Here is a 19,532-nt window from a genome sequence, read left to right on the forward strand (position 1 = left end):
TCTTGTTCATGCCACTTGCTCTTTATGAGCAGCCCGCACAATGCGCAAAAGATGTGTTTATTTTCATATCATCACTACAGAACAAGCTGGCCAGTTTTCACATCCCTCCAAAAGAGGACACCAATTGCCACAACATTTCCATATGCTAATTTATATGTGTCAGTGCAAATTTAGAAATAATAACTATTTTTTAAATAGAAATACAAGCCAGCTCACCATAGCGGAGAGATCGACTAGACGCTGTGGTTCTGTCTGCTCAGTCTGCTGTCCAGGTGCTCACATTCAACTTCCTCCTTACAGGTCTTTGACTTTAAACCAGATGTGCACTGGACGGCCCACCAAATGGGGGACACCTTCAAATAGAGGACTGTCCTCTGTAAAATAGGGCACCTGGCCACCCTAAGACAGAATCTTATCTCTTTATTTAGCCAGCAGGGTTCTTATCCCTTAGCAACTACACAACAGGCAGATGTTCAAGAGGTGTAGCTTTTATCAGCATTCAGGTGACTTAATATGAAAACCTGCATTAGTTTCTGCCTACATCTAGGTGTTAAAGGAAAGGAAGCAACTTTCATGAGGGAAAAAGTAATAACCCTAGTTGATGCTCCAGTTTACAGATGGAACTGATATTGTTAAGCTGCCTTGTCTCGAGCCCCCCCCCCCCCCGGATTTGTGTAGAATTTGAACCCGTGCCTCTTCAAGTCTCGACTTCGTTGCCTAGGCAACATGGAAGGAACGTCCTTCCCAACATGGCTGCACTAGAACGGCTCTCTGAGGCCCGCTCAACATGGCGGTTCACGAAGCAAGGGGGCCACGTCCGCCTTTCATATTTATGTCCCCTCATGCCACACTCAATATGGCCCCCTTCGCCTCGTACTGTTGATCAGTCCCTTCTTTGACCTCACTTACCCAAATAGCCCAGCCATCCAAGAAAATAGAGACAGGAAAAGTATAGAGCGGCACAGCATAACCTTCCGCCAAAATTGACACTCGCCATTGGCCATGACTCTCTGCGGGCCCAAAATGGTGTCGCTGGCATCACATTGGAGAAAATCTGAAGTGCTTTGCACTGGATATTGGCATGGAAAAGTGACGCGATTTTAAGCCAGAAGTATCGATAACGATTATGATGATGTGTGACTCTACACTTTTCATGTCTCTATATCCAAGATGGTGCGTTCGTTGCCTTACTGAAGATGGCAGCGCCGGCCTTCCTCTTTCCCTTGCACTTTTTTCCCAGCTGGGACAGCCTCCTTTTCTATCAACTAACCAATCAGGTTATCGCGTTGGGCGGGGCTTCCAGGTTGCCGCGGCAACCGGGGCCCAGAAGCCAGTGAGGGCGCTGTTGTGGGGTTCTGAAGACTTCACATCGCTGAATTCCCGGAGGCGCAGGTAATGGAACGGATGGCGGGCCACGCGCGTGCGCAGAGTGAGGGACGAGTTCTCGTGTTCTTTGCACGTGCGCATGGGGGCGCCGTCGCCTCGCCTCGCCTCGCCTCACCGCAGCGCCAGCCCCCTCCTTTTTCACCGATGCACATCGGAACGTGTGAAAACTGAAGTCTGGTGGTGCGTGAGTGCGAGGGCGAGCGTGCAAACGGAGAAAGGCCCGGGGATGGCTGGGCTGCGTGCAAAGGAGCCTCGTTCAGAGGCTGACACGAGACGTGGTGATGGCCACCAGCGTAGCTGGCTATGAGCCGGAGAGGTCCATCAGCCCATAGCTAATAAGCCACGCGAAGTAAAACTAATGAAATGCTAGCGAAATCAGACCTTTGGGTCAGCCTAACCCGGGCCTGGCGCCCGGAAGATGGGTGGCACTGCGTCTCCCATGATCCCGCCGCCAGCTATGTTCTGAAGGATACGGTTCAGCCAATAGCATGTTAGGACTGGGATAGGTGGTGCGTTTGCGTGGGCGCGATACTGAGTGTGCAAAGAAGGCAGGGTAGCGTGCAAGCAAGGAAGAGTTCGGGAGAGTGTGAGCACCGAGCAGAGCCTCCGGTGGTGTCCGTTGAATAGGTCAGGGGTGGGATTGGACAGATTCATGGAAGAGAAGGCTGTCAAATGGCTGCTAGTTCTGATGGCTCTATGCTCCCTCCAGTATCAGGGGCAGTAAGTTGTGTACACCAGTTGCTGAAGAACCTGGGCGGGAGGGTGCTGTTGCGCTTGTGTCCCGCTTGTGGGTTTGCTGCGGGCAGCTGGTTGGCCACTGTGTGAACAGAATGCTGGGCTAGTTGGACCCTTGGCCTGATCCAGCAGGGCTCTTCTTGTGTTCTTATGTGGCCCTCCAGATGTTGTTACGCAGCAATTTTCGTCAGCCCTAGCCAAAATAGCCAGTGGTGCTGGATGATGGGAGTTGCAGTCCAGCAACATTTGGAGGGCCACAAGTAGTCCACCTGTGGCGCAAATGGCAAATGTGCATGCAGGTCACAGAACGTACTATTCCAGGACACTGAACTTGGCTTCCCTTGGCACAGAAGATTGACGCTAGAGACGTAGTAGCCACTCATGAATATCAGCGGGACAATTAAAGGCTTAGCAAAGCAAAGCCTCTGTCAAGTGATCTGGAATCAGGCGGCCCTCGGCTCAATGTCTCTTTTCCCTTTAACTTCTCTTCCCTCTGCAGGTCCATGGCTGAAGTCCACGTGATTGGCCAGATCGTGGGAGCCAGCGGATTCCCCAGCAGCAGCCTTTTTTGCAAATGGGGGATCCACACAGGTTGGTGGAGAGTTATGGTCTGTACCTTGCCATGTCGAAACAGGGAGGGGGAGGCATGGGGTTTGCCCTTCATCCTGGGAGGGGGAACTGGACTGTGTGGGTTTGAGTGGAGACAGGTGGGGAGGAGCTGCAGCTCAGAGAGCAGCATATGCAGAGAGTCTCAGGTTCAGTCCTTGCCATCTCTGTTTAAAACTGCCTTCCCCCAAATGTCTTGAGCTACAGGTTCTCCCACCGTCACCATTGTCTCTGCTGGCTAGGGCTGATGGGAGTTGCAGGCCAAAACATCTGGAGGGCCACAAGTTGCCCACCCCTGTTCTCTAGGCTCTGTTCCTTCAAAAGGTCAACAGAAAGTGCAGATTCAGGGCTTGCAAGGCTTCACAACATCTAGGATTCGGTGTGCGGAGAGAAGTGGTTCAAGGACTTTCCGCTCAGATTTACCCCCCCCCCCCCGGAATCTCTTGCTTGCACAAATTGAGTCACAGTTAAGCTTCCGGGGTTCCGCAAGCTTTCCTTATCTTTCTCCCCCAAAAGGAGGGCTCCTAGCACCTGCTCTGCATGCAGAGGCTACTGTGTTGAACTGGAGAATCTCCAGGTCAAGGGAGAACATAAGGAGAGCCCTGCTGGAGCAGACCCAAGGCCAATCTAGTCCAGCATTCTGTTCACACAGTGGCCAACCAGCTGTCGACGAGGAACCCACAAGTAGGGCATGAGCGCAACAGCACCCTCCCGCCCAGGTTCCCCGCAACAACTGGTATGCAGAAGCATGCTAATAACCATTGATAGCCTTGTCCGCCATGAATTTCTCTAATCCCCTTTTAAAGCCATCCAGGTTGGTGGCCATCGCTACATCTTGTGGTAGCAAATTTGAGAATTTAACTGCGCTGTGTGAAGAAGTCCTTCTTTTTATCTGTCCTGACTCTCCCCCAATCAGCTTCACGGGATGCCCCACTGGGTTCTAATATTATGAGAGAGGGAGAGAAATGTCTCCCTCTCCACTCTGTCCACACTATGCGTCATTTTGTCCACGTCTCTCATGCCTCCCCTCACTTGCCCTTTTCCAAAGTTAAACAGTCCCAGATGTAACCTTTCCTCATTCGGGAGTTGCTCCAGCTCTTTGATCATTTTGGTGGCCCTTTTATTGCACTTTTTCCACCTCTACAATATCCTTTTCTAAGTGTGACAACCAGAACTGTACTCAGTATTCCAAGTGTGGCTGCACCAAAGATTTGTATAAGGCTTTTGTATCAGAGGCCTCCAATATTTCCCAGCCCTGAAAAGCTGCTCCTAGTCAGAGCTCATGGTACTGATCGGTACGTGACAGACTAAGAGCGCAATCCTATGCGTGTTTAGACGGAAAAGAAATCCTACAGCATAGCTGGCTGGAGAGTGCTGGGAACTGTAGGACATTTCCCAGTCTAAATGTGCCTGGGATTGTGCCCTAAAGGTCTGTCTCAAGTAGAGATGAGAAGACTCGGGGGAAAAAGCTGGGGGGAAACAGGATCTCCCCTCCCATTTTCTTTTTCCTGTTTACTTCCAGGCTTTCAGTTCTCTAGGCTCTTCATAAGGGTCAGCTTCCTATATTCCGAACCAAAGGTTTTCACCTTCTACTCCTTCTCTTCTTCCTTCTCCCAGGTGGTGCCTGGAAACTGCTGTCAGGGCTCCGGGAGGGGCAGACGCAAGTCGACCACCCCCAGTTGGATGATGTGGCTTACTGGTCCCACCCCATCGACGTCCACTTTGCCGCCAAAGGCTTACAGGGTAAGGGGCTGCCCCTCTCTGCCCTGGCACCGGGGAGAGTGGAAGTCACTCGCCAGTTTTCCTTTCCTCCGTGGCTCCTTGCTATTGCAGTGTTGTAAATTTGAGATCCCCACCTGATTCATGTCCGTAGTGCTGCACAGCGCAATCGCCGACAGTCTTTGGAAGCCCTGTCTGTTAGTTCGGAGGGCGCAGCTACGCTTCCAGACTTAAACAGGTTTAACACTTCGCTTTTCCCTCTTTGCAGGGAATTCTGGGGATTGTGCCTGGGAGGTGGGGCTAAGGAAATCCTCAGCATCCCCACCAGACTGCAGTTGCCGAGATTATTTGGCAGGGTGGGGGCCGTGACAGTGATGAATGGGGTGTGAAACCAATATTGCAGGGGCGCTGAACCTTCTTTAGCCAAATTCCATTTTGGAGAAGCTCTTCCAGGTCTTCAACAGGTCTTCAACAGTTGAGAAAATTGGCTTGCAGACTGGCTGCAGGTCTTCAACAGGTTTTCAACAGTTGAGAAAATTGGCTTGCAGACTGGCTGCAGGTCTTCAACAGGTCTTCAACAGTTGAGAAAATTGGCTTGCAGACTGGCTGCAGGTCTTCAACAGGTCTTCAACAGTTGAGAAAATTGGCTTGCAGACTGGCTGCAGGTCTTCAACAGTTGAGAAAATTGGCTTGCAGACTGGCTGCAGGTCTTCAACAGTTGAGAAAATTGGCTTGCAGACTGGCTGCAGGTCTTCAACAGTTGAGAAAATTGGCTTGCAGACTGGCTGCAGGTCTTCAACAGTTGAGAAAATTGGCTTGCAGACTGGCTGCAGGTCTTCAACAGGTCTTCAACAGTTGAGAAAATTGGCTTGCAGACTGGCTGCAGGTCTTCAACAGGTCTTCAACAGTTGAGAAAATTGGCTTGCAGACTGGCTGCAGGTCTTCAACAGGTCTTCAACAGTTGAGAAAAGGCGCTCTGCACTTACCCAGAGGCACTATTCATTGAAGCTGACCTGTGGTCATGAAATGGCGGGGGATGATGCCCAAGCAAATCATATGATCAGACAGTGTGAAAGTCCTCTCACAAGGAGCCTGCCATTGCTGGACCGGACCAAAGATTAATCTGGCCCTGCATCCGGTTTCTAACCGTGGAAGGCTGGATGCCTCCTGGAAGCTCACAAGACAGAGAACGAAAATGGCGGCCATCTCCCTGTGTTCGTTGCCCTTCCTGGTCTTCAGGGGTAGATTGCTCCTGCATGTGGAAGACCTATCTAGCTGTTGAAAGGTCTGTCCTCCATCAGTTTGTCTAATCTTTTTTTCATTCTATGACTTTGAGGACACACAGCCTTCCCCTTCCCCTTTTTTCATTCTATGACTTTGAGGACACACAGCCTTCCCCAATCTGGGGCCCTCCAGGTGTGTTGGAATACAACTCCCAGCATCCCCCAGTGGGGGATGCTGGGAGTTGTAGTCCAACACACCTGGAGGGCCCCAGGCTGGGGAAGGCTGCGTAGCCATTGATGAATCTAGGCGTGGCATTCATACCTCTTTCCCGCCCCTTCTTCACTTCTGGTATTCCCAGCCTTTGTGGCCATCGGGTTCTATTTTCTTGTATTTCCCCACTTGCTTCCTCTTCTCCCCCACACCCCCTGCCTCACTACCGTTGAGGTAACTGCCTATATAAAAGGAAATTAATCCATGTATATCATACACTCCGTCAGACAAAAGAGCTCAGGAACCAGCCGGCCTTGCGAAGCCGGTCAGAACAGCAGAGGATTAATTGCCGGAGCTCACTGCCTTTTGTGCGCTCTGCAAAGCTGGTTTGTTTTGCGTGGGCTTCTCCACTGCCTCTTTGCAGGCTAAGCTGGGCTGGACCGGAAAGCGGGGGGCGAGAAAAGGCTGGGGAAGGCGCGTGCATGTGTGGCAGGGGAGTGAGGAGCGGATTGATGCAGAAAAACTCCCGCTGTCGCCTTTTTTCTTCCTGGCCAACAAGAATCCACATAATTAATAAATCATGCCTCCCCAGTTCCCTTTTATTGCCGGGAACACAGTGCTCAGGCAGAAAGGTTTTTTAAAAACCCAAATGAACAAAAAATAGCCAATCTTTGGCTAATGATGAAATATGAACTACCAAATTGATGGGGGGAGCGGCGATGAGCTTGCGGGAGCCAGACTCTGAGGGAGAGAGGGGCCTGGTCTTCAGCAGCATCATGGTCAACATCACATCTAGTATTTATAGTGCTTTTTGAGTGTTCAAACACATCTCACGTGTTACCTAACAACCCTGTAAAGGAGGCCAGTATTGTTATTTGCACAGTGCATTCTTGGGATGTGTGGAAGAGGAAACCATGACAGTTAATGAAAGTGGAATGAAAACAATATAAGTTTGTAGGGTTGGTATGCCCTAAGAAAACTGGCTGCAGTTCCCCAGCAGTTGAGGAAGGGAACTCTGCACATGCTCAGAGGCCCTGGCATTAGGCTTAAGCGAAGGCTCTCTTGTGGTTTCATGGCAAAGGCGCAATTTGAACCCGGGACTTTTTACTGGTTCACAGCACAATCCTATATGTGCTTAGTCTCAAGTAAGTCCCACTGGATGTGATGAGTCCCTACTCCCAGATCGGTATGGGGAGAACTGCAACTCTAGGCTGCTTCCACACAAGGGCCTTAGTGTGGAATTACTGTGCTTTGCGTGCTTGTTTTAGCAGGTTGTCCTCATGACACTGTCATCCAATTGTGCTCATTCTGTGTCTTCCCCATGGTTCTTCCATCTTAGACCATAGAAAGCCTGACTTCTTAAAAATAAGATCTGAAGAAGACTGGAATCTCCACAGTTGCAGATGCCTTTGCACTACTCTTCTGTCCTTCTTAAAGGGTGGGGTTTGGACCTGAGCCGTGATGTATTGGAAAAGCAAACCTATGACAACTCGGCACATGTTCATTATAGCCTTTGTGCTGGGTGCCATTGTGACCCTGAGTGCTTCCCGACAGAGGGCTCCTAGCACTATCAGTCAGAAGCAGTGAGAAGCAAAGCACCTTGGATAGCTCCTTTAGAGTTCTGCCTGGGTCGGACTGAAATCTGGAGCGGACTCATCACCCCACTGACATCAGAGCTACCAGCTTCCACTGGTCAGAAGGCATTGTGCAGTATATTGTTTTCTTCCTTAACATATTTTCTGCAGTAAGAAAAAAAGATGGAAGAAGTGGTGGGAAAACCCAGGAGGATTACAAGTGGATGACAATGATGCAATCTGGATCCCCTGTAAAATTCCATGAATGAAGGAGGGTGATGGCACATTAAAAGCCTTCTCTGGGAGCAACCCCATTTTTGTGTTTTACTCAATCTTTTCTTTATCACTAAAAATATTTTCCAGCTAGATTTTTTAAATGAAAGATCTAGTGCTATACTACCACAATGCTAAAGTGTTAATTTTTATATTATGCTGTTAAAGTGCTATAACACACATTAATGCAGTAACCCTAATTTTGGTTTAACATTTTTTTCCCATTATGGTGGTGACCAGAAAGGGATTTTTAAAAGAGAGAGAAGCTTTATAGTGTTATGGTGTTACAGTGCTATACTTTCCATTAACAAAAACAATAATTCTAGCCAGAATTGCTGGCTGGGGAATGGTGGGAAGACATTTTTCTGTCTAAACATCCATAAGATTGTGCCCCAAGATTTCTTTAGCTGGGGGATAGCTCTGCACAGAATAAATACATTCTGCATTTCAATCTGAGTCTGGTCTTAGCCTTAAACCTGCTTTTGAATTTCTGGGCTTGTTCCTAGGGCAGCCCTCCCCAACCTGGCGCCCTCCAGTTGCTGGCTGGGAATGATGTAAGTTGTAGTCTTAACACATCTGGAGGGCACCAGGTTGGGGAAGGCTATCTTAGGGTAATGGACATCACGGCTGCATTCAGGTGTCACACCAATCCATGGTTTGTTTTTATGTCTGAACCTACATCAGCCCACAAGCCATGGTTTATGAGGGGCTGCCAAACCAGGGTATCAAACCCACAGTTTGAAGCAAACCACTGTGGTGCCCATTACTTTTGAGTTCTCAAACCATTGATAAATCACAGGGCTGTTGTTTCACCTCAAGATAGCTGCAGTGTGCAGACGGGAGTGAACTTCTGAAGCTGAGTGTTAGCAGATGGAAAATAAAAGCAGACAAGCATCTCAAAACCATGGTTTGCCAGTTGTATGCCTGGAAGCACAAAGCATGGTTTGGTGTGATGTCTGAACTGAGCCAATATGTGGAGGGGGAATGCCCTTTGAACATGTGCAGAATGCCTTTCCTCCCCAGTTACCCCCAATGCATTTAGAAGCATACCTGGCTCCCTCCCCGAGTGCTTTTAAATGGACCTTTAAAATGTTTCAGTCCACTTTTGATCAGCGCTGGCCCATATTTCATATTTTACATGTGATGGTTTTAACCTGTTCCTGTTCTTTTTCTTTTTTATTTGTATTAGAATGGCATTTTGATGCTGTTTTAATTAATCGTATGACTATATAAATATTTTACTGTTTCATGTTTTTATTTGGTAAACTGCCTTGAAAGTTTTAAATCTTTAAAGGTGGTATCAAAATATTTCAAATAAATAAAATAAATTTGCAGCAAAAACAGCAAATTGTTCAGCGGCACCTTAAAGACAGATAACGTTATACTTACAGATTCTTTTGTGGACTAGAGCCCACTTGATGAGATGCATAAAGACTTCTCAGTTGACAAATCTATAGAGAAAAAGACAGTTCCTTGCCTCAGTGAGCTTACAAACCTGAATTTTTACAGCAAGGGAAGCCAAAGAACAGCTTTCCCCAACCTGGTGCCCTCCAGATGTTTTGAACTACAACTCCTGGCATACCTGACATTGGCCATGCTAGCTGGGATGATGGGAGATAAAGTCCAAAACATGTAGAGAGACACAAGTTGGGAAAGGCTGCTAGAGAGACGAGAAAGTCCTATGAGGAATAGTTGAAATTGCTGGGTCTGTTTAGCCTGGAAAAGAGAAGATTAAGGGGAGACATGATAGCGGTCTTCAAATATCTGAAAGGCTGTCAGGTGGAAGATGAGCAGACTTGTTCTTCGTTGCCCCAGAGGGCAGGGCTAGAACTGATAGGTGGAAATTGCAGGGAGGTAGATTTTGGCTAAACATTAGGAGAAGCTTCCTAGTGGTAAGAGCTGTTTGACAGTGGACCAGGTTGCCTCTGGAGATTATTTATTATTATTATTTATTCATTTTATGACCCGCCTATATACAGATACCCTAGGCGTCGTGCAAAGTTAAAAACAATTTAACAAAAAGTCTGACAATAAGAACAACACAGTATAAAAACTGTGTACAAGAGTCAACGAAGAATAACAAGAGTTCTAAAAAGGGAAGGCCTGCCAGAATAGTAGATTCTTTAATTCCTGCTTAAAAATGGCTGTTTGGCTGTTGGAGATGGTTGTTTCTTCTTTGCTAGAGGTATTTAAGCAGAGGTGAGATGGCCATCAGGCAGGGATGCTGTCACTGCATCCTGCATTGCAGAGCTTGCATTGGGCAGGGGTTGGACTAGATGATCTCTGAGGTACCTGCCAACTCTATGATTCTAGGAGATGCCGGGGAAGAATACAGACAGGCGCAGTTACCCATGCTTAGGTTGTGTCCTGTTCGGGATGAGGGCTTCTTAGGCCATGGAAGAGGGTGGCCTTCTCTTTTGATGTAATAGAAGGCCAGTGCCCCATCGGTGTTGAGGGAGGGAGACCTAGACCTTGGAGGAATCATGGGCGAAACCTGCCAATTTCTGGATGCAGAGTCTGAGTTATTAATTTTTGGCATCAAAGACTTTCATCCCTGAAGATGGAGTCCCTTTGCCTCTAGGGAATACTGGTTACCCTGTGGCCGATGGAGCAAACCTCTCCTTCAGCTGGGAGCTTGCTATATGGCCTGAGACAAGCCCCTGTTCTCTCAGTCCACACCAGAGGGAACATGGGAGATGTAGCAATGTTACAATTACCCGTCCTGGCCAAACACCAGTTCTGGTCATCACACCTAAAAAAAGATACTGTAGAGCTGGAAAAAGTGCAGAAAAGGGAAACTGAAATGATCAAAGGGCTGGAGCATCTCCCCTATGAGAGAAGGTTACAACAGCTGGGATTGTTTTGCTTGGAAAAAAGGAGGTTAAGGGGAGACATGATAGAGGTCCACAAAATTATGCATGGTGTGGAGAATGTGGATAGGGACACATTTTTCTCCCTCGCTTAAAACACTAGAATCCAAAGGGATCATCCCATGAAGCTGATTGGTGGGAGATTCAGGACAGATAAAAGGAAGTCCTTCACACTGTGCATAGTTGAACTATGGAACTCACTACCACAGGATGTGGTGAGGGCCACCAATATGGATGGCTTTAAAAGGGAGTTGGACAGATTCCTGGAGGACAAGGCTATCCATGGCTACTAGTCCGGATGGCCCTGTGCTACCTCCAGTATCAGAGGCAGTGTGCCTATATACCCCAGTTGCTGGGGAACATGGGTGGGTGTTGCACTCGTGTCCTGCTTGTGGGTTCCTGGTTGACAGCTGGTTGGCTACTGTGTGAACAGAATGCTGGACTAGATGGACCCTTGGTCTAATCCAGCAGGGCTCTTCTTAGGTTCTTATGTTCTTAAATCCCTGTCATACCTTACATGGCTGTTATTACTGGGAGAATGATGTGAAGTGCTTTGCATGCTTAAAAGTGCTATATTAACAAGCCTCCCCCTCCTCCTTCTTCTCCCCCCTTTCCTTCTCTCTGCCAGGTTGGCCCAAGCTCCACGTCCAGGTGTGGCATCAAGATGCCTTTGGCCGGACCGAGTTGTACGGCTACGGCTTCTGCCATGTGCCTTCCAGCCCGGGCTTCCACCAGCTGGAGTGCGTGACCTGGTGCCCGTTGGGCTCGTGGCAGGAGCAGCTGTCCCAGCTCTTTGTGGGCGGGGGCCCCCAGCTGCTGAACAGCGACCTGATCTACACGGGCACCGACCGCTACCGCCTGCAGACCCGCGCCATGGGCACCGTCCACCTCCAGTTGGCCGTCCTCCTCCGCAACTTTGACCGCTACGGCGTCGAGTGCTGAGTCCCGGGCCACCCCAGGGTGGGACGGACATCCTCACAGGGCCAGGAGGCAGGGAGGTGTATGGCTCCCCACCCTTCTTGGCCCAAGGACCGCAAACCTTGTCACATGGGAAGGAAAGGCTTCTTTGGCAGCCGTGAGCACAATGTCCAGACGGGAGCACGATGTCCAGACGGGAGGGGAGGACATCTGCTCCATCTGGCCTGATTGGCAAGTACATGGGCAAATGGGGCCTTGCTGCTCTTCCCCGGCTATAGGGAAGGCAAGCGCTGTTGCCTCAGTGGCTCAGGTACGGAATATACGAGCTGACAATTGCTGAGTTTGATCCCTGGTTCTGGGACCAGAAAATGGGCCAAATGGTATTTGGCAGGGAGGATAAGGATCCAGTTCGATCGTGTTCCTGACCCCATGAGCAACACGGGTACACCAACTTTGGGGGCTGTCAAGTTCCTTCCTGGTTTGATTTGCAGTTTTACCGAACAGTTTGGTCAGATCGCTTGGCCCAGAGAGGGCCCCTGTTCCCAGTGCTTGTGCCCTGCAGTGGACGCCCCTCCCATTTTATTTCTGAAAAGAATATTGTTTTTGTTTGTTTACATTAAATTGGTTTTCTCCAGTGTTTTTTGCGTGGTGCTTGTGGGGATGAAAACACTGTTTTGGTGGGTCGGTGGGTGAATGCCTGCCTGCCTCAAGCAGATATGCATGCCGTTTTAGGTCTAGCCATTGCACAAAGCAGAATGTAGGATGAACCATTGTCCTTTAAGCCAGGGCTGGCTCCAGCTTTGAGGAGACGCTCAGCAAAGTGCCCCCTGGTGAGGGGACCAGGCAGGCTTACCTAGCAGCAACTGTGAGCAATAGTGCTCTATAATCAGTGCCAGGCCACCAATGGTGTAGTGGTACGTTTTGAAGTGAGAAGGATCTTGGAATTGTTCTCGATCACAAGCCAAATATGAGCCAACAACGTGATGTGGCTGCAAAAAAGGGAAATGCTAGTTTGGGTTACATGAATAGAAGTATAGCTTCCAAATCACATGAAGTCCTAGTTCCCCTCTACTCAGCACTGGTTAGGCCTCGTCTTGAGTCCTGTGTCCAGTTCTGGGCACCACACTTTAAGAAGGATGCAGACAAACTGGAGAGGGTTCAGAGGAGGGCAACGAAGATGATCAGGGGACTGGAAACAAAGGCCTATGAGGAGAGACTGAAAGAACTGGCCATGTTTAGCCTTGAGAAGACAAGACTGAGGGGAGATAGGATAGCGCTCTTCAAGTACTTGAAAGGTTGTCACAGAGAGGAAGGCCAGGATCTCTTCTTGTTCATCCCAGAGTGCAGGACATGGAATAATGGGCTGAAGTGACAGGAAGCCAGATTCTGGCTGAACAAAACTTCCTGACTGTTAGAGCAATGCAACAATGGAACCAGTTACCTAGGGAGGTGGTGGGCTCTCCCACACTGGAGGCCTTCAAGACGAGGCTGGACAGCCTGCACTGAGCAGGGGGTTGGCCTCGATGGCCTTGTAGGCCCCTTCCAACCCTACTATTCTATGATTCCATGAAGTGCAGGTGCTCCTCGTGACTGTCCCCAGAGCCACGCCCCCAAGAAGTGTCCAAGAATTCAGGCTGCTGTGTTGATCCATCCCAACAAACCAGTTCTAGCAATTTTCATCTCCACCAGGAGCAGGTCTTTTGTAAAGCAAATGGGGCTTAATTGCCCATTCAAGGCCATGCCACCCCAAAATACTTTGCATTACAACAGGGATAGCTCACAATAACATATTGTTGCTGGGGAAATCCATTTTCCCACCGCTTAGTGTGAGGACTGCAGCTAAGCTCAGAGAGCCAGCGTGGTGTAGTGGTGAGAGTACTGGACTGGGAGTCAGGAGATCTGGGTTCTAGTCCCCACTCGGCCACGGAAGCTCGCTGTGTGTCTTTGGGCCAGCCACAGACTCTTAGACCAACCTACCTCATAGGATTGTTGTGACGATAAAATGGAGAGGAGGAGGATAATGTAAGCCACCTTGGGTTCCTTGCAAGAGGAAAAAAGGTGGGATATAAATGCAATAAATAAATAAGAAGAGGCAGTAGGGAAGTCTGAAGGAGGTGGCAGAAGATGTGATTGTCCATGCTAATCAAAAAGTCCCAGTGTTTCGCCCCTGTGAGCTCCACTACATCACCACAGGCTGCCTGGGTCTCAGAGCCACCACTTTGATTTCCCACAATGCCCTGGGCTGACACTACACCATAAGCCTTATGAGAAATTTAAAATGGTAGCATCCAATTGCCCAGTAAAAAGCAACAATATCTTTGTACAGCAGAAAAAGAGGTTCTCCTCCAGCACCCTCCCTGGTATGCTAGTTTTCCATTCACAGGAACTTTTTTTTTGAGCATTCTGCAAAAAGTGATTCCCCAACATCACTTGCAGTCCAAAGTGGTACAGTCTGTTCCTTATCTTGGGACTCAAATTGCCTCATCCTGCTGTATCACACTGAGGATGAAGAGGCACATGAGCTGGTGTGTGTCTTGGTTGTCTGTGGCAAGTAAGAGCCACCAACAGGCGACCCGGCGTGGAAGTTTTAGGGAAAAGTCGGTGGTACTTTCCCTTTTAAGCCACAAATTAACACCAAAGTAGATGTGACGGGCAGCTGTCCACAGGACTGGCCCATTCCCATATAAAGTGGGGAATGGTGTATTCTTTCCATTAAAATGAGCAGGGAGGAGGGGAAGTGAAACTCGCCCCTTTCCACGCTTTATCTTGCTGTGCTCTGTCATTTTAAGCAATTTTCTCTCAGGACGGTGCCAGTTATGGAAGTGAGGCAGGGTATGAGGAAACTGATTTAAGCAACTAAGCATACTGAGGTAAGGGGGGGGGGGTGAGTGAGAGAGAGAGAGAGAGAGAGACCCTTCCTGGACCAACCAACCCCCCCCAGCTCATTTTATATTATTATTATTATTATTATTATTATTATTATTATTATTATATCCTGCCTTTTCCCCAATACTGGGACTCAAGGCGGCTTTACAACATTTAAAACTTGTACAGTTAAAACATATAAATAAAAACATACAAAAGTTAAAAATATAATTAAATCAATAATATTAAAATAGTATAAAATATCAGAATTTGAAAAACAACGACGATATGCAACAATAGTATCCTGTTATATGTGAACAGACACATGGATAAAACACATGTGAACACATGTGAACAGACACATGGATAAAACACAATCCATGTTGGCTCTGTGTGGCCTAAGGCTTGTGAAAATGGTGAGCTATTAATTGTGAGCATTTCCAAAGCTGGGTGTTAAAAAACACAAAAAAACTGCCATCCTTCCATGAAAGAGGACATTTCTGACATTCCTGCCTCAGCTGGATTTCTGGCTGTAAGCCTGGCCAAAAGGGAGCTGCTTGGATTAAACCCACCTGCAAGTGGGGGTGGGCAGAGGGTCACCCCCCTGCTGCCAGCATGTGAACACTGCTTATTTCACCGCCGTAATGCATTCTGACAGTGCACCCCTGCGAGTTGCCACGAGCAACCGACCGACCAGTGCTCCAATTTCACCCCACTCCTAAATCATGCATGTTGTAACTGTAGTTGGCAATGAATTCTGCCTGGAACGTTGTTGGATGATGGGGTGGGCTGGGTGTGAAGTTGATGGTCAGAACAAGGAGAAGCATCAGGCGTGGGGGTGGGGTGGGAACAGCCTAAATTCAAAAGCCCTTTATGTGTAATCCATTCAGACCTGGCAAGAGTGACCTGTCCCTTCCCTGGTAGCCCACTGGGCAGGACAAAAGAGCAAAGGGGGTGGCAAACGGAGAGAGAAAAGGGCAACCCACCCACTTTGGGCATTGGCTGTGCCCACTGCTGGTTTCGGCCCTGTTTGCTGTCAACATGCGGCCCCCAGTAAATACCCAAGAGGGAATGCAGGCCTCGACTGAAAAACGGTTGTCCAACTCTGGCATAAGGAAAAGTTACGGGGGCCTTAGGGTAACAGGCTTCAGCTCTAATCTAGTCTTACGATTGGCTTTGCTGGATGAGACCAAATGACCACTGAGTCCAATGTCCCTCTTCCAACGGTGGCAGCCGAGATGCTTACAGGCACAGTCTGATGGGAAAACAGCAATTCCCCAGATGTTTGCTCGAAACATAGGTCATTCAGAGGGTCCGTATACCTGTCATAGTGCCTCGCATCTATCGATAGATCTATTCTCTGTCCATTTGTCCAGCACTGGTTTCTTTCTTGTTTTTAAGAAAGTTTTCTGTTTTCTTTCTTCTCCTCTCCCCAACTGAAAAGCTCCCAAAGCCTTTCCTCAGAAAGTAACTGCTTCCTCAGCTGTGTGCGTTTCCCGTCTCCAGACTTGTTGGAGCCCTGTGATCTCCACAGCTTCCTCCCAGGTTTGGATCCTGGGGGGTTGGCTTCAGATCCCGGCTTGGCCGAAAGCTGGCTCCTACCTGGAAGGCCTTTTCCAGGCCGTTGAGCAACCTACCCCAAGCCCTCGTCTGGCTTTGCTGTGCCAACGGGACTCCCAGGGTGCCTGCCACTCAGCCCAATCGAGGGTGAAAGTACAGGATGCTCTGCCATTCTCAGATGCCAAGGCCTGTCCCGGAAGTCTCTAGTGCTTCCCAGAACCCCCTGACCCAGGAAGGATGCCAGGAATGGAACCATCCAAGTGTGCTGAGCTTTGGCAGTCTCTTTAGAAAGGGGGGGAGCACTTGCAGAGTTGAATGGACCGGCAATGGGCTGGCATCTCAGGGGGAGTGGCAGGTTAAGAGGAACACAGCACTGCCACAGAAAACAGCAGTCCCGTGTCATGTTTGTCCCGGTGAGAGACCATAACTAAGGAGTACAGAATTCATGTATGAGAATTTTGTTGTAGTTCACAAACCATCTGAACATGCCCCATTCACAACCCCGAACACGAGCGCATTTTCCTGAAAAGTATTCACACATTCCAGAACTTGGAATCGTGTTTGGAAAAGGCAGGGTTTTTTTGAAGATGTGAATTTCAAAGCTTTTTTTAAATACACACTTTCACACTTTAGTCAATGGGGAGAAAGTGTGCACTTTTGAAAAATGCATACATAAATGTGCACTTTTTCCATTCGAAATGCACACTTTCCCCATTTGAACAAACCAAAAAACAGATCACAAATGAAAATGGGAACGAGCTAAACCAAGCTTCAAAATAAAATTTGGAGAATTTTGGCGGGCTCAAACATCCCTGTTTCTCTCATCCCATCTCGGGAAGAGATCCTGCTTTGCATGCAGAAGGTCCCAGTTTCAATTCCCCGCCTCTCCAGTTGAAAAGGATCTGGAAGCAGGTGGAAAAGGATCCTACGCCCCAGGCAGCATAGATGACACTGGGCTAAATGGATGAATAGCGTGACCTGGTACAAAGCAGTTTCCTTTGGTCCCTTCCCATGCCGTGGCATGTTTTATCTAGGTGGAACACTCCCAAGGCAGCGTATAAGACAAAAACCTTGCGAAGTGGATACAATCGTTAAAATCCGAACAGAGGAAGCTGCCTTCTACTATGTCCGAACATTGGTCTATCTAAGCCCAATATTGTCGACACTAACGGGCAGTGGCTCTCCAGGGTTTCAGGCAGGAGTTCTTTCAACCCTACCTGGACATGCCAGGGATCAAACATGTTTCAATAAAATCCATAAAAACAGAGATTGCCAATTAAAATAATTAAAAACTAAACTAATCAATAAAAACCAATGACCCTGACTTAATGGAAGGCCATCAAAAAGAGGTGGGAATTCAGAGCTTTCCTGAAAACTAGCAAAGAAGGTGCCTGACGAACCTTCGATGGAAATTGATTCCAGAGGTGCGGGGCCACTACTGAGAAGGTCCTCTTCCTTGTACCCTTGTACTCACCAGACTAACCACCCTTGGCGGTAGGCAGGTATAACTTACCCTGTGTCCTGATGCCATCATGTTGTGCCACACTCATAATACTAGAACCTGGAGTCATCCCATGAAGCTGATTGGTGGGAGATTCAGGATAGATAAAAGGAAGGACTTCTTCACACAGAGCATAGTTAAACTATGGAACTCGCTACCACAGGATATAGTGATGGCCACCAATTTGGATGACTTTAAATGGGGGTTGGACAAATTCCTGGAGGAGCAGGCTATCAATGACTACTAGTGTGAACAGTCAGCATAAATCTTAGTTAAGGGACATGAAGATAAAGGCTATCAATGGGGAATATTGCTGGGGAACATGGGCGGGTGGGTGCTGTTGCACTCATGCCTGCTTGTGGGTTTCCCGTGAGCAGCTGGTTGGCCACCGTGTGAACAGACTGCTGGACTAGATGGACCTTGGTCTGATCCTACATGTCTCTTCTTATGTTCTCTTTCCTGCCACCTCCCCCCACCCGAATCTGCCAACCAATTAACAACAATCTTTGGGCTTTTGCATATTCCAAGCGCTTCATACACACAGGGTTGTTGTAAGGGTGGCAGGGTAAGGTGAGCCAAAACAACAAAGAATCTTGCGACACCTTGAAGACAAACAAATGTATGCTGGCATAAGCTTTCGAAAGCTTGCGCAAAAATAAATGTATTCATCTTTAAGATGCCACAGGACCCTTTGTTGGTTTTGCTGCAACAGACTAATGTGGCTATGCCCCTTGGAAAAAATAATGTAAGGTAGATCAGTATTCATTCATTCAAATATCATTATCACTATTTTGCAGATGGGAATGCTGAAGCTGAGAGAGCATGGTTTGCAAAAGGCCATTCACTGAGTTCATGAGGAAGGTGAGATTTGAATACATAGCTCAGTCTCTTAGGGCACAACCCTATGCATGCTTAGACAGAAAAAAGTCCTACAATTCCCAGCATTCCCCAGCCAGTATTGAACCTTTAGCCACTATGGTACATGGTCAATTATGTATGGACTGCATATGGCCAATTCTGTGTGGACTGGCTAGGTTTTACAACCCATTATGGATGGCTGGGGAAGATTCCCTTAACATATTGTTCTCCCTGCTCTCCTCAAATGACCATTACTTGATTCTAAATGCCAATGGCTTGATCCTTATCTTTTAAGCTGTTCCTGATTAGTCTAGCAATGGCAGCAGTAATGGTTTTTCACTTTGCATTCCCATTCTTCATTTTTAATCATAATAGCTGGTAAATTACAGACTCTAATATTCAAGAATTGCACACAGTAATCATATTTATCTGATGCCATCCTGCCTGTGCATTAAGATCCCCAGGTTGACCCCCTTCTCAGAGTACCGTCAGTTGGTGTGGTATGTTATGTATGTACAAAGAGCAGGGCCTTTGCTGTGGTAGCTCCCCAACTTTGGGACACCCTCCTTAAGGATCTTTGACTGGCGCTGACACCACAAACCTTTCAGCGCTTGATTAAGATATTTTTATTTGCCCAGGCATTTTAAATTGATTTTGTTGCTTCTGTTTTGCTTAGTACTGTTATTAGATATTGTTGCCTTCTTGTCTCATTGTTACTTGAAGGCTGATGTGTTGTTTTTATCATAGGATATTTTTATAATTGTATATTGTGCTAGAATCCATTAGGATAAACGGTGGGATAGAAGATTTTAAAATAAACAAACAGTAAAAGGTGAAACCAACCATGGACCCTAGAAAACAAATGGGTCTCAGGCACCTTTCTGTTGTGAAGGGAGGAACAATAGAAGATTTTGATGCAAGGGAACCTTTTTCCAGGAAAGGTAAGATGTCTGCCCACTCAGTCAGTCTATCAAATATTTATTATCATAAGACACCTGTCCCCTCAGAGATGATCGATATGTTCGGATATGACCCTCCTAGGGTTATTCTGCTTCTGAATGCATGTTTTGAATGTTCTGACATGTCAAAAAGTCCTTGCAAACAGAAAGGTAGCATGTCAGGAAGAAAAGTAAACTTTAACTCTTCTCCCTGACATGCTGGCTTTCTGTGGGCACTGAGTTGGTTGATGCAGCAGGTGGTTCAAATGAATGCCCCAAAAGGCAGGAATTCTAC

At 47.9% G+C, this 19,532-nt stretch overlaps 1 protein-coding gene across 4 annotated transcripts; it reads left to right on the forward strand.

The window, feature by feature from the left end:
* Positions 1–1,309: 1,309 nt before the first annotated feature.
* On the forward strand, positions 1,310–12,154 carry B9D2 (B9 domain containing 2). Of its 4 annotated transcripts, none has more exons than XM_084814962.1 (4): positions 1,310–1,566; positions 2,621–2,712; positions 4,345–4,470; positions 11,226–12,154. In XM_084814962.1, exons 1-4 carry the CDS (start codon positions 1,466–1,468, stop codon positions 11,537–11,539), a joined length of 633 nt encoding a protein of 210 aa, XP_084671088.1. In that variant the 5' UTR covers positions 1,310–1,465; the 3' UTR covers positions 11,540–12,154. The 4 variants fall into 4 exon arrangements, with proteins under 4 accessions (XP_084671088.1, XP_084671087.1, XP_084671089.1 ...); XM_084814961.1 differs by having other exon boundaries at positions 1,310–1,392; XM_084814963.1 differs by having other exon boundaries at positions 1,535–2,106; positions 11,226–12,152.
* The last annotated feature ends 7,378 nt before the right edge of the window (positions 12,155–19,532 follow it).

The sequence above is a fragment of the Heloderma suspectum genome, chromosome 10 (assembly GCF_057233095.1).
Source record: "Heloderma suspectum isolate Gila_16-S chromosome 10, 16-S_ref, whole genome shotgun sequence".
Taxonomy (NCBI): Eukaryota; Metazoa; Chordata; class Lepidosauria; order Squamata; family Helodermatidae; genus Heloderma; species Heloderma suspectum.